Source organism: Gobius niger (assembly GCF_951799975.1).
Source record: "Gobius niger genome assembly, chromosome: 8".
Taxonomy (NCBI): Eukaryota; Metazoa; Chordata; class Actinopteri; order Gobiiformes; family Gobiidae; genus Gobius; species Gobius niger.
Genome location: NC_136859.1, coordinates 10,293,245 through 10,307,980, shown reverse-complemented (window position 1 = coordinate 10,307,980; position 14,736 = coordinate 10,293,245). Strand labels below are relative to the sequence as shown.

At 40.3% G+C, this 14,736-nt stretch overlaps 1 protein-coding gene across 1 annotated transcript in view; it reads right to left on the bottom strand.

Annotated features, from left to right (window-relative positions):
* Positions 1 to 14,736, bottom strand: part of g6fl (g6f-like) — a 38,509-nt gene that overhangs the window by 2,036 nt on the left and 21,737 nt on the right. Inside the window, exons 8-10 of the mRNA XM_079561346.1 lie at positions 3,340 to 3,462; positions 1,065 to 1,138; positions 860 to 886 (exon numbers count right to left, since the gene is read on the bottom strand). Coding sequence (XP_079417472.1) covers positions 860 to 886; positions 1,065 to 1,138; positions 3,340 to 3,462 — 224 coding nt within the window. The remainder of the gene's footprint in view (positions 1 to 859; positions 887 to 1,064; positions 1,139 to 3,339; positions 3,463 to 14,736) is intronic.

Genomic DNA, 14,736 nt, shown 5'->3' with positions numbered 1-14,736 from the left:
CCCAAATAAATCTATGGAGAAGCTTTGAATCAGTGCAATAATTAAACTTTTCTTTTTTGTGTGAAGATTTGTTGTTTTTTGTTTGTTTCCAGGTGACAGTTGATATGTTAACCTCTTAACCTCCACCTGAACCAAGCACATTTTCTCCAGTTTGGCTTTACCCAAATCCAAAAGCTTCTTGAAAAAATGACACGAAAAAGTGACAAAAACGCAAATAAAATCCACAAAAGAGCAATAGCAAAAGGGACAAAAACATGACAAAAGTGACAAAAATGCAGCAAAAAACAGCAACAGAAAAGTGACAAAAATCGATGAAAATGTGGAAAGAAATTGAAAAAAACAAAAACAAAAACACAACAAAAATGCAATGGAAAAGAATGTCAAAAAAGTGACAACAACATGAAGAAATATATCGGTTTAGATGAGTTTAGTAGGTCTTAGCTTTCAAATGAGGCGTCATGGCCTAGAGGCTGTAAACTCTGGTAAGTGCACTTGGTTAAGGCAGGGGTGAAGAGGACCAATCAGGCCCAAAACCTGAACATTTTGCCTATTGTGTCTCCCCTTACAAACTCAATCTTGTGAAGAATTACAACTTAAAACTTAAAACTTAATTTAATTGTTTGGCACATTGCCTTTAAGTTCATGTTCACCTGAGGTCCCATCTAAACAACCACAGTCCATTTATGCGGTCCTGGGACTGTTACAAAGAGAACATTCTTCATCTTTTAGGTTGTGTCTATTCAAAGTCTGTTGTATCTTGTTAATGCCGTATGCGGTCTGTTTACAAAAGTCTATAAATAAAGTTGAAACAAAGAAATTCTCCATGCAGTGTATAATAAGGGACTACACAGAAACTTACCATGTAGACTGAACCCTGGGGAGGAGCCTGCGGGGAGAGGGAGCAGAGCGGAGAAAACAGTTTTAATGAACAACAAGTGACAGAAGGGGTTGGAAGAGTGGAAATCACTGACTAAATCACAGGAGGGAAGTGTGCAGCAGAGAGGGAGAAAATACTGAAAAACAATAAGTGAGTTTCATCAGTGAGGAATATGGGATTTCATCACCTGTCTCATGTCCTCGGGATTTTCATAGATGTTTTCAGTTTCACCCGAGCGGACCGAGAGAGACTGCTCAATACCTGGAGAAAGATAGAGACCGATACAGTCAACAACAGCGTAATGAGCAATAATGCAGGCCTATATTATTGCTTTTTTTCTGTTACGTTTATTTTCAAATCATAATTATTGGAATGTCAGAATGAAATAGCAAACAGCATTACATGTATTGTTGAAGTACCGTCACATTGTTACATTGTTCAATGTATTTGGGGCATTTCTAAAGTGGTGCCTTAAAGCACACTGAAAATTATCATTTTTGTTAGGTCAACCGACACCGATAATGAGTGATTATTGCTACTTTGTAAAAGTGTTAAAATATTTGTGAGGTCAGAAAGAATGTTATCGTTGAATTTCACATAAAACACAACATACCTTTTCCGGTAACACTTTATAATAACTCCACCTTATTTAGCCTTAATAAAGGATGAGTTAACACTTAATTCATTCAAACACTTCATTAGTTAAGTGTGACTAACACTAAACTACTTAACTACTACAGTTAATGACAAACTCATAATGAATAGTTCTTCATACTTCACTTATTTGTAGTATAGTTTTTAAGTGTTAGTCGCACTTAAAGAGACTAGATGCAAGTTGGTCATTTTATGCTCACTACTGCCACCTCAGTCTCTATATTAAGCATGACGGCCCTTCGGACGTGAAATAACAACTTTTTGAGTGACAGTGCAGGATTTTAGAGGCAGTTGTGGTGAACAGGTCTGAGGTCATTCTACACATTAGGACATGGCTGTAGGGGGATGAACATACTTAGTTTTAACATTTTTAAACTCTGTATAGTCCCTTTAACTAATGAATTGTTCATGATGAATTTAGTGTCAACTCATCATCCATTAAAGGAACAGGTAAGAACGCATCAATTCGTCTAAGCTCAGGTAAGAAAATATTATATATATCTTGTTCCATTTATCCTCAGTAATAACATGTTATATGGGGCAAAAGGTCAAAGATCCAGTTTCTGGACAATGTGGACCTTTCTATGTGGAGTTTGAACATGTTTGAGGGGGCATGTTTGTCAACCCAAAACATGCACAATAGGTTAATACTCCATCTTTAGGTTGCTATTACTCATTGAAGAAGATCTGGAAAAGGGTCCTTGGATGCAATTTTTCAGTCACCTGTACTGCTCCTCACCGGTTGAACTAGCAGTATTGAAGGATAGGTCAAATATAGAGGTCAAACGTCCATATGGAGATAATAGAGTACACTGTAACCTATGGTTTATAATGTATGCAGTGATTAATAATGATGCAGTCAGGGCTCCAGACTAACATTTCAGGTTGGTTGCACAGGTACGCCCAAGTATTTTCATTTAGACGCACCACGAGGCAAACCACTTTAGAACTGTCTCAAAGTTTCCTACAATATTTTCTCATTTAATATCTATTGCTCGTTCAATTCATCTGCCATAGTCATACATATATATTACATAATGATAATTATATATATAATGGGATAGTGATATTGACAGCATTATGCAGCTCTAAAGGAGTGCAAAATGTTATAGGAGCTATTATGTTATTAATAAAGTGAGGGCATCTATTTTAGTTTGAGATGAGAGATATCAGTGCTTTCAATGTTCTCTGGATACAGAGTGAGTGATCATTTCAATCATGGATCTCTCACGTCTTCTGCCGGTGGGTAGTCTGCTGCGGCTGTCTTTACATTTGTTTTTAGCTCTGCTGAGATAACTCAATTATCTGGGAGAATAAATGTGTGTCCCTAGATTATAGATTGCTGTTGCTAATGATGAACCCTAACACCGACTCGACTAAAATCATGGAACTAAAGTCTGGACATTCAGTTTAGGATCTTTGCTGTTCCGGTGTAATATGATGTGGTTGGGGTAAAAAATTGAGAGTAATAAGGTTCCTTATTTTTTTGTGTGAGTACTTCTTCTAAAAATACCACAGAGCCAAAAAATACTGTCTCCTGGCCCTATCTGAGAGTCACCACCATCATCATCATCATCATCATCATCATCATCATCATAAAGAATCTTATGGCGACCAATCGGCCTCCACCAAAATGAGGGGAACAAAAGGCAGGCTTCATTACAAGAGCCCCAGAGGGCATCACGCTCAGCATCACTCTGTGGCAGCCGACCGACAAGGGCCCGGAGACGAACAGAACACGTAGAGCTGTCAAAAATGGGAAGAAAAGAGAAAAAAAAAAGAGGCAGTAAAAATGCCCAAAGACTCACCGCGATCCGAACCATGTCTCCGTCTCCATAGAAACGCACCGACAACCAGAGCAACCAGGGGCACTACAAGCAATAAAGCGGAGAGCGATGGGAGCAAGGAGGGGGCAGTGACCCCGACATTTTCTACAAGGGAAGAGAAATAAAAATCTGTAAGTGTTTGTGGAAAGAAATCGCGGATGGATAAGGAGCATAGTCCATAGAGAGACATTTTGTCCTCCAGAGTGCTCCTTTTCATGGGGGCAAGAGGAGATGACCTCTTTGCTGTTCTTTCCCCTACACTTAGAGCTAGTATATGGCAACAGATATATAAAAATACACACGGTGCTTCTTAGAGATTGGCTCGAAATGTTACAAGTATTTGCATCATGCCACTGTCAATCAGAGAAAATGGTTTCAGGGGGAATAAAACCGAGAAATCTAAGCGCTGTCAGCCCCAGTGAATAACATGTAGACAGCTGAAGAGGCAGGAATCTGGCAGGGCTGTGTCTTTAGACCATAGCTACAAAAGAATGATACAACAGAGAAACATCAGACATCAGCTGTATGACAACTCATTTAAGAAATATTTTGGAAATATTGTAATTGTTTGTTGTTTTAACATGTGTTAGAGCCGCACTATGTGTGTACCAACAAACACAATCATTTTAAAGCACATCTTCAGTGTTAGTGCTTGCCTCCACTCAGATATGACTGGAGTTTAAACCATATCAATACCAGACTGATTTTTTATTTAGTTTTATTAATTTTCACATTCCTATTTAATTCATTCAGGATAAAATATCGCAGGATAATTTTTCATTATACTATATTTATAGATATAGAATATAGATATTTTACCCTGAATTAATGAAATAAGAATGTGAAAAAAATATATATTTTTAGGTAAAATTTTATACTTTACATTTAATACTTTGTGCATTGAAATATATTGTATCGCAATATGTATTACGTATATCTGGTCCTGTGTATCGCGATACGTATTGGATGGCGACAAAAACTGTACCGTCCCTTATATCCTCCCACAAAAATACTCTCGAATCATTTCGAACGTCACAGCAGTCATGGGGACCATGGCCGAAATGTTCGCATGGATTTGGGGGCCAATCACAGAACGAGGAGGGACGGCAAGACGATGACGCGCTATTCGACGCATGGAGGCTTGTACTTTGTTTACGGATAAAAGTTTATTTACGGATCCAACATGACAGCAGCAGACGCGACGTCATTTTTCGATCAAGCTTTAGACCGTGTTCTAAATAGTTTAGCTCGAAAGTTTACAGTGGGTACGTCATCGGATACGATGATACGATTGGCTATGGCTACGTGCAGAGGCATATGACAGACACACATGCACAGCAGATTAACAATAAACACGACGCTTACAACTAAATGATCTGCTTTTAAAATCTTGGTCACAATAAAGCATTAGTGACATCGATATTTCATGTGGTATCCTTTAAATAATACTAAATGTCTTTGTATAGTGTCACTGTCAGCAGATGGCGCAAAGACTCCGCCTGAAGGAGTGAAATAGTTTGGATGAGGCTAAAAACAATAGCAGCAAGCATCCAAGTTAGTTAACTATAGTGGCGGCAATTTGAGTGTTGAAATTGTCAAAATGAGTCAAGTGAAAGCACGTGGTTCACAAAAACATCCAACTTTATCGCCACAAATACAACATTTTATTCACGGTATCTCTTTCTCTCTACTTTTGCATGTCATCTGACCCAAATTACTCTGTGCAAGTGATTGGAATGCAGATAGAACGCTGCTCTTGTCAGACAGGTGGTACACAATGCACGGCTACATCGAAACGGACGTGACATAAGGAAGCCATTAGCCCAGCGCAGAGCGGAGCAGATGTGGGAGGAAGCGGCGGAGCATGTGATCAAACTCGTCAGGTTGGTTTGCATAATGAGGCTGACAGAGGCCTTGCACAACACTGCCACGGGACATGACAACAGGCACAGGGGAGCGCCGCTAATTTAGTGCGCTCGCTGCCTCATCCCTGCGCCCGGATCAAAACTAAATCAGCAGGGCGCCGAAAACCTTTGATCTTAGCTAAAAGACAGGCACATGTACAGGCGAAACACGTGTTTTATTGTTATAGATCAGGTATAGATCAGTGGCGCCAAACTCACTTTGGGTCACGGGATGAAATTCAGCTGTCGGGGCAGGGCAGGGGCCAAACTTATACCAACATGTTGATTTAGAAGCATTTTAATGTGCAATAGTAATTTATGGGCAGGGGCGCCACTAGATATTCTGGGCCCTATGACAGAACAAAATTCTGCGCCCCTCACGTTAAAAAAAAAAAAATAACCCATTAAAAATCACCTATGTACCTTAAACGGCTACTTTAAAAGTACTTACACAGTGACGGTTGGAAGGTGGTGCAACCAGAATTTTTTTTAACTGAACAGATTGTATTTGTGGAAATTTTGTGCCTTTTTGAGGTGCCAGCAGGTTAGTATGGTTCAAGTTGTGGATCTTTATTTTCATAAAATTCTATTCTATTTTTTATTAATGCGATAAAGGCTGGTGTTGCCTATGAAAGATGAACAAGTCAAATATTTCCGCATGCAGTAGGAAAATAATGGCTCACATAAAGAGGCATAAGGCAACTTATCTTCTAAATTCAAAATAAACTTTATTTTTATTTTAAGAAAACACTGCTGCTTATCAATCTGAGTGAGTGGGGGCCCAGACCCCCAGCCCTCTGTTGCCTGTGCTCCGCCCCTGCTCTTAACTTCATTTCTGACTGTGAGGTGCAGCCACACACTGGTCTGTGAAGTGCGGACTCTGGCTCCAGTCAACACGAGTGCTGTGTCATCGTGTCTTTTGAATTTCAACAAAACAAATCAATTTGGAGTTGATTTGATTAAAATGATGTACAACTTAATCATGTTTCAGCCATTTGTCAAACAGAAAAAATAATCAAAACCTATAGTCCAAAAAGAGCTCTGAAGTTTTGTCAAATACTACTACTAAATAGTACTGTGGTGAAGGTGCTTTTAGGTGTTAAGGGAGTCGAAACCACTTGAGGCACCCTTCCTTTATCAACACTATCACATCTCTTTACATTGTCTCATTATTTAAAAAAATCTTTGAAAACATGGTGTGATGCTTTTTTTTTCATCTTATGCGGAGCGACCAACAAACAGCCTTCTTCAGGGAGTGGGATGAATAAACATGCTATATTTGAAAGACTTTTAAAATTAATTAGTCCCTTGAAACAATGGCTTTTTAGAGAAAATGTAAAGAGAGAATTGGCCACGCTACTTGGCTGTTACACAGATTTTGGCGAATAATGTTTTTCCTCATCGGCGTGAAACTTTCTGCAGACGGAGTTGATTTGAGACCTGGCGTTTAAGCTTCACCTTAGCCCTAAAGACATCGCTTTTAAGCCTCGCAACAATCGATGCTTATGTGCTTTGTAAGGTGTAATTGATTTGTGAGTCTGTGTAGAGACTGCTAATGAAATACATTGGCTGGTGTTGACCCTGAGCCTGACCCGAGCTGTTCTCTGTGCCAGCTTTAGCGCAGGAATTATGGAAATTGAGTGCAGTGATGTGAAGCCCCCCAAAGAAATCACCATTCTGTTTAGCTAATTTCTTGCCTTTTTTGACTGTTCTGTACTCTCGGCAACATTCATTTATTTTCTACAACGTTACCGCCGACCCGCTTTGTCAAGAGGTGAGTAGTATTGAGTTATGCACAAATGTACTTTTACCCGAGTGGCTGTGTCTATTTTATCCTTAAAGCTACAGTTCTTACCTCTAAGCAGCTTGATGTGAAACACAATGAGCAAAAATGTTATTATAAAGGATCAGTGCTCTACCTTGAGGATATCAGCGAGACAAAAGTTTCATGGTGTCAATATGAGAATATTTTAAAGTTAGAGGCTGGGATCACATGACATCCATACATATAACGTTCATTTAAGGTGAAAAGTATTTTGACCCGGTTTATGATTTATTCCTTGTGACTTAGGGCGTACCAACTCTTCAAATGCTTGTGTTTTGTTTCTCTCTTAACTGGTTATTGGGTCATTGTATTCATTTAGAGATTTACACTGTTGTTATATATCTTACATACTTGTTATTTCATTTATTGGTAATTGTGAAACTGTTTTTTCAGATTATCTAAGTTGTTTTTTGACAATTTCCCAGCCCTCATCAGTGGATCTCAACCGGGTTACTTCTACTTTCAATATAAACCTATAGATCCAGTGTTGCATTCATTTTTCACCAAGATCTTGTGTTGATGATGGGAGAGTTTGACCACAGCGCAAAGCCTCCTCCAGCACATCCCAAAGATTCTGAAAGGGGTTAAGATCTGGACTCTGTGGCGGCCAATCCATCTCATGCTCCCTGAGCCACTCTTTAAACAATGTGAGCCATGGCATCGTCGTCTTGGAATATGCACGTGCCATCAGGGAAGAAGAAATCAGTTGATGGAATTACTTGGTCATTCAGGATGTTCAGCTGATCTCATTCTTTGGGCGCATAGTGTTGCTGAACCGAGACCCAGAACAGTTACCATATTTTTCGAACTATAAGTCACACTTTTTTCATAGTTTGGCAGGGGGTGAGTCTTATCCGGTTGATTAATCCTATTATTATAATCCTATTAGTCCGGAACATTTCACTTGCCGCTAGAGGGCACTGCAGGCTAAAGGCCAGCTGAAAGAAAGTTTGGAGTGTGCGAGAAGCGGAGGTTACTCTTAGAGACGAAAACAAAGCAAAGCAAATCACGGGCTAAAAATGGCCACAGCTAGAGGAACGAGTTCGCAAGTGAGACCTTGAAAAACTGCTGCCGGGAGAGGTTTGTCAACAGTGCAGTTGTGCCTCCGTGCCAAGGTAGTTGCCAATGCGATTGTTCAGAAGTGACACCGAGGATGAAGATTTTAATGGATTTAGTGATTTGGAGTGAGATCGAGAGTTTGGTATGTTCTTTATGATATAGTTATCTGAACTGTTTATGTGACGTTAACATACCAGACACCCATTTAGTTTGTTGTTTATGTTTCATGTAGCTAACCATCAATGTGTTACGCTAGCATACCTTATGTCTATTCAGCCTGTTGTTGTTTTTTTGGCTGGTGCGTCTTTTATTCCGGAGCGACTTTTAGTCAGGAACATACGGTAGTTAAATCCAAATCAACTTTTTTGTCAGAGGGTGTCATTTTAACTTTTGCAGCTTGGCGTTACTGACATTCATACACAAACAAAAGGAGCTGGGATTGACTGGAAGTCTTTCCAATTTGTCCACAGATCCATCGAATCTGTGAACAAATTGCAAAGACTTCCTTTTGAATAATTTGAAGTTTGAATAATACCTTTTCTCAATACTCAAAAGTACTTTTCTTTTTTGGGGGGGATGGCAGCTTTAGAGCGTGAATTATGGTGATGGCAAGCGGTGAAGTGAATCTGAAAAAGCATTGATTTTTTTTTCTTTTTTCACGCACTTCCTGTCTCTCTGTCTGTTCTCCCCTCTCTCATGTCTGCCTCTACCTGCACCTTTTCCAATCCCCGGTGGTACCTCATTCATAGCTCGTCTATTTCATCTCAAATGAGGTAGGGGGTGATTTATATCAGCGCAATTGTGGGGAAGAGAGGGCCTGATAGGATGCACACCAAAGAAACTGCTTCAACGCTTTTGCAAATGATGGACCAACTCCGGATAGCAAATGATTGCAGAGCCTCCCTGACATTTGAAGTATTCAGAGCCCCGCGGAACACAATGATTGCTCCCGTTAGGTTTTTTTTTCTCTGAACTGTGAAAAGCATTTTTATTATGCGGGGGTACCTTAAGCGGTGCACAATATTTGGTGAGCTTACCGAGGACGAGCTGTTCTGGTTCGGATGGTTGTCTAGCTACGGTTTCTAATTTACTTAACCTGTCACTGCTCACCGGCAAATTATGAACATTTAAACTCTGCACCGCCTGGATTTTGCAGCTCAGCACCGCTACAGTGACTGCGCACAGTTTGACGGATTACCACTTTGGGTCATGTACTGCGATACTACCTGGAGTTCAACAGGAGTCGACAGTTTTAGAATACTGTGCCAAGCCTTCGGGGAGGTACGAAAAAAAGGGTCACATGTGGGCCATGGAGAAATGGACGACTTTTAATAGGGATTACTATCACTGATTAAATCCATCTATCAAAGCAAGAGTGCATTATAAATCAGGGTTAAAACCACACAACGGAACAGTCTAGGTTATACTGTATGTTATTATGTCCCAAGAGCAGTAGAACTCCACAATATGAACATGTACATTGCATTTTTACTTATACTCGTCCAGCTCATCCTTCTTTAATCCACAACGAGCTTCTTCAGGCAAACATTGATGAAATGAAAACGATGAAAATGCAACAACAAAAAGAGACAAAAAGACAATAAACAAGTGACAAAAACACAATTAAAAAGTGTTGAAAAGGCATTAAAAAAGAGCCATGAAGAAGCCACAAAAGAGTGACACAAAAGTGACAAAAAGCAACAAAAGAGAAAAATACGAGCAAAAAAAACATGCCGGAAAATCAATAATAACACTATAAAAAGCAACAAAAATCAGTAATAAAAGAGACAATAATGCTTTAAAGATGTGACAAAAAACGTGGCGACAACACGACAAAAAAGTCACAGTACACTCTCCTTCCAGTCTCACATCAATAACATCACTCGGTCTGCATATTTCCACCTACGCAACATCTCTCGTCTCCGCCCCTCTCTCACCCCCCCACACCACCGCCATCCTCGTTCACAGCCTCGTTACCGCCCGCATTGATTACTGCAACTCACTTCTGTTCGGTCTTCCCAACAAATCCCTCCAGAAACTGCAGCTCCACCAAAACTCTGCAGCTCGAATCATCACACGGACCCCCTACCTCTCATCACATCACCCCTGTCCTACAACAACTACACTGGCTCCCCATAAAACAAAGAATCAACTTCAAAATACTCCTCATCACATTCAAAGCACTTCATAACCTGGCCCCTCATATCTGACCTCCTCCACATCGCAACTCCTGCTCGCACTCTCCGCTCCTCCTCCACTCTCAAACTCTCCGTCCCACCGGCCAAACTCGTCACCATGGGGCACAGAGCATTCAGCCGCTCTGCTCCCCAGCTCTGGAACTCTCTCCCCTCCGACCTCCGTACCATAGACTCTCTGCCACTCTTCAAATCCAAACTCAAAACTCACCTGTTCAGACAGTCCTACACCACCTAGCTACGCGCTCACCTTCTCAATCGTTTGTACTGTTTCTATTCTGTTGTTCTTGTTTTTAATGTTTTTAATGTGTCCATTGTACAGTGTCCTTGGGTGTTCTGAAAGGCGCTTTTAAATAAAATGTATTATTATTATTATTACAGTCAGTTTTGTTGTTCTTAGCTTTCAAATGAGGCACCGGCTGTAAGCTCCAGTCAAGAAGCATTTAGATATGCCTAAATCTTGAAAAAAAAAAAAAAGCAATGAAAAAATAACACAGAAGAGTAACTGAAAAGTGACGAAAAAGTAAGTGTGTCGAAAACTGAAAAGTGACCAAAAGCAATGAAAATGTGGCAAAAAGTGACGGACAATGCAACAAAAAAGTTATGGGAAAGAATACCACAACAACGCAAAGAAAAAGTTCCACTTAGCTTTCAAATGAGCTGTTACTCTGTCCTATAGTGCGTAACCTGCAAGCTGAACTCAAGGAAATGCACTCGGGGTTCTTCTTCTTCTTCATTGGCTGCTTAACGGCGGATGCGGACTACCTTAGCGCACTACCCCCACCCTCCAGATAGATTGTGTCTGATCATCAGTATGGCTGAAGCACTCAGGGTTAAGAGGTTACGTTTTTGTGTTTTCTACTTACAAATCTTGCAATCACTTTGAGTGTTTTTCCATGGGGAAGGTGGCAGGCCTCGATATCTCTGCTGTAGTGATGGGATTTAAGAGTCTTTGGGATGCATTCATTTCAAAGAGTCGTTCAAAATACTTTCTCCTTTTCATGTAAAATTTGAGGAACGCCGGGCTGATTACTTACAATATCTAAGACGCAATTCAATGGGACTGATATTTACGCTTTGAAAAACCTGTTTGTGATAAAAGTCTTGCGCCATAACTAATACAAAGAGGCTGCAACTGTCTGACAAATCATTTTTAGTGCACTTGTGTGACCTGCTCCATTGTTGGGTTGATTTTCGTGTTTGTTCGGGGGGAGTTATGGGTAAAATTGACTGAAAGAAAGACCCGGCTCTTTTCACAATTATGAATTATGATCCGTTCAAAAGAGCCAGTCGGTCATGAACAGCACATCACGAGTCCACCGTGATCCCTTTGCTTTCCAGGAAGGGGATCACATCAAATATTTAGGCTTCAAGAATCTCTTTTCTTTTTCTACATTTTGGAGTTTCAGCCGCCTGGAGTTTCAGCTCCTTCATCAAGTCAGAGATCGTCTCTTGTTGCTTTGATATGTTTCACATCTCCTCAGACATTGAGTTTAGGGCTTTCCTCATTCCCCCAATTTCAAACTCAGTATTGATCTTTTTCGGATCCGTGGTGATGGTCCAACAAGCAAACCAGCACACAGCAACAGGGCTGCTCCTGGAGACTTAGCCCACGCTAGAGTTCTTGTAGGCTCAGCTGCTTCAGACTGGTTGATTCAGCATTTATTGTTCATCCTTTATGGGCACTTTTCCAATCCCAGAAAACTCAACTCCATGCACCTAAAGATAAACTAATCACCGTTAAGGCTTTTCTTGCACAGGGTTGCACAGGGCGACCCCAATTATAACAGTTAAAGGGGTTCGTGACCCCCCGCCCGGGTCACACCGTGAGAAATCGGAACATTAGCCTATACATAATTCTTAAAAAATTTAAAAAAAAAAGCAAATGGCTAAAGTAAAATTCATCAAATTATGAACATATAATGGCACTCTGTTAAAATAGCACACACATGCGACAATACAATGTTATAATATACACAAATAAAAAATATGTCTATATTATCTACATGATCTGGCGACCCCCCAAATTTGTCTTGTGACCCCCAAGTTGAGAACCACTGTGTTAGAGGACCTTAAAGGAACAGGCCACCATTTTTACATACTGAGATATGTTCTTGCCTGAGCCTAGATGAGTTGATGCGTAGCTGTCTGGTCTTTGTGCGTGCCCTCAGTCTCCCAATTTATTCCTATAGCTCCAAACGGGGTGAAGTTAGAAGCTACCAGGCTCTTCCACGGGCACAAAGACCAGACAGGTACGTATCAACTCGTCTAAACTCAGGTAAGAACATATCTCAGTATAGAAAAATTGTGGCCTGTTCCTGTAAGTGTTTCAATCTCAAATTTGGCAGTCGGTTTTCAAAGCAGCAACATTTTAATGGAGAGAGGCCGGTGATGTCCCGCTCCCAGCAAAATTCAATCAGGGTTGAGGAGAGGCGAGCCGGCTCATACGCAATGAAGTAAATGCTTGTATGTTATTATAAGTACAGTATTTGGAGAAATGTTACAGTATGGCTTTGAAGATAGTGAGTTTTACTGACCAATTTATTCTTTGTGGGACAATGAATGAGCCTTGGCAGAGGTCTAGGCTACATGACTGCAACAGACCAAAAAGCTGTGCAGAGATATTTTAAAACATATAAAACTGCTGCCAGCTCACGAACATGTCCAAATAGAAAGTGTGTCTTTCCCTGGAACAAATGCTAATGGGGCTCAACAGTCACACTCGCGTGAAAATCCATTACAGTTTCGGAAGTAAAACTTTCATTCATTTTCCCCAAGAGTTTGCGGGATTTTTACCCCCGTTTATTTTATGACTAGTGTTATGATCTGGGGTTGCTGTAGTTGGTCTGAGTTCAGTAACACTATGCGCCCGTAGAATGAGATCAGCTGACGTCCTGAACATACTGAATTAACAGCATATTCCATCCATGGATTTCTTCTTCCCTAATGACAGCAGTATGTTCCAAGATGACAGTGCCAGGATTCATCGGGCTCACACTGTGAAAGAGTGGTTCAGGGAGCATGAGATGGATTAGCCGCCACAGAGTCCAGATCTTAAACCCCTTGAGAATCTTTGGAATGTGACAATACAGTACATCGAGTTTCTGATATATCGCGATTATTTTGCGGGACAATACGATACCGATTTTTATTCCCATATCGATGCTTTTGATGGAATCATGCATATTAATGAGTGACGTCATGCATATTAATTAAATACTGAGATATGTTCTTACCTTAGCTTGGACGGGTTGATATGTAGCTGTCTGGTCTTTACATGTGCCCTTAGTCACGTAAACAGAGCACAGACGGCGTTAGCATAGCCTCTTTCAGCATAAGTATAGCTCCAAACTGACTACGCCTACACTACTATATTGCAAGGTGTAGTAATATTACTACGCCTTACAATATAGTTCCCCTTTTTATCCGCTTAGAAAATCGACATGTTTAATTTTGTGTGACTATACTTGGATCGTGTAGAAGCTCATGTTAACCATATTTAAATAGGGAAAGAGCTTGGTAGCAGCTAACTTCACCTCAGTTTGAAGCTATACCTGTGCTGGGAGAGGCTAAATGCTAATGCCGTCTGTGCTCTGTTTACGTGACTGAGCGCTCGCGTAAAGACCAGACAGCTACATATCAACCCGTCTCAGCTAAGGTAAGAACATATCTCAGCATTTAAAAACGGTGGCCTATTGCTTTAAGGATAGTTTTTATGATTATAAATACGATTAATTTGGGGTTGATTTATTCCTTTTGAAATAGGACTGTGGATTCTTGTTTATTTAAATGTAAATTAAGTCTATCGACCCGTTTTCAGTGTGTAAGTCAGGAATCATTTATACACACAGAAAAATGGGTCCAAAGCACATGAAAAGAAATGTAAATGATGAATAATATGTAGTATGTTAAAATAAAGGTTTAAAGTAGCATGTTTATTAAAGGGACTAGATTCATTTTTATACTCACTACTGCCACCTCAGGTTTTATGCGTAACTGCAGGTTCTATATTAAGTTTATGCATGACGGCACTTCGGACCCGAATCAACACCTTTTCTGTGACAGCGCAGGATTTTAGAGGCAGGTGAACAGGTCATTCTCATTCTACACATTAGGACATTGCTGGAACATGTGGGGAGAGTATTGGCGTATCGTGAGATTATCGTTTACATAAGCCATGTATCGCGTATTGTATCGAATCGTGAGGTACCCGGAGGTTCCCATCTCTAGTGGGGATGGGCGATACCACATTTTTTGGAATCGATACAATACCGATACTTTTGGGGTCATTTTTCTCCATATCAATACCGATACCGGTCATTTTTATATGGGTGAATGTATTTCAATCAATATACATTTCTAAAACCGGTTATTTTATATAATTAATAGGTACATT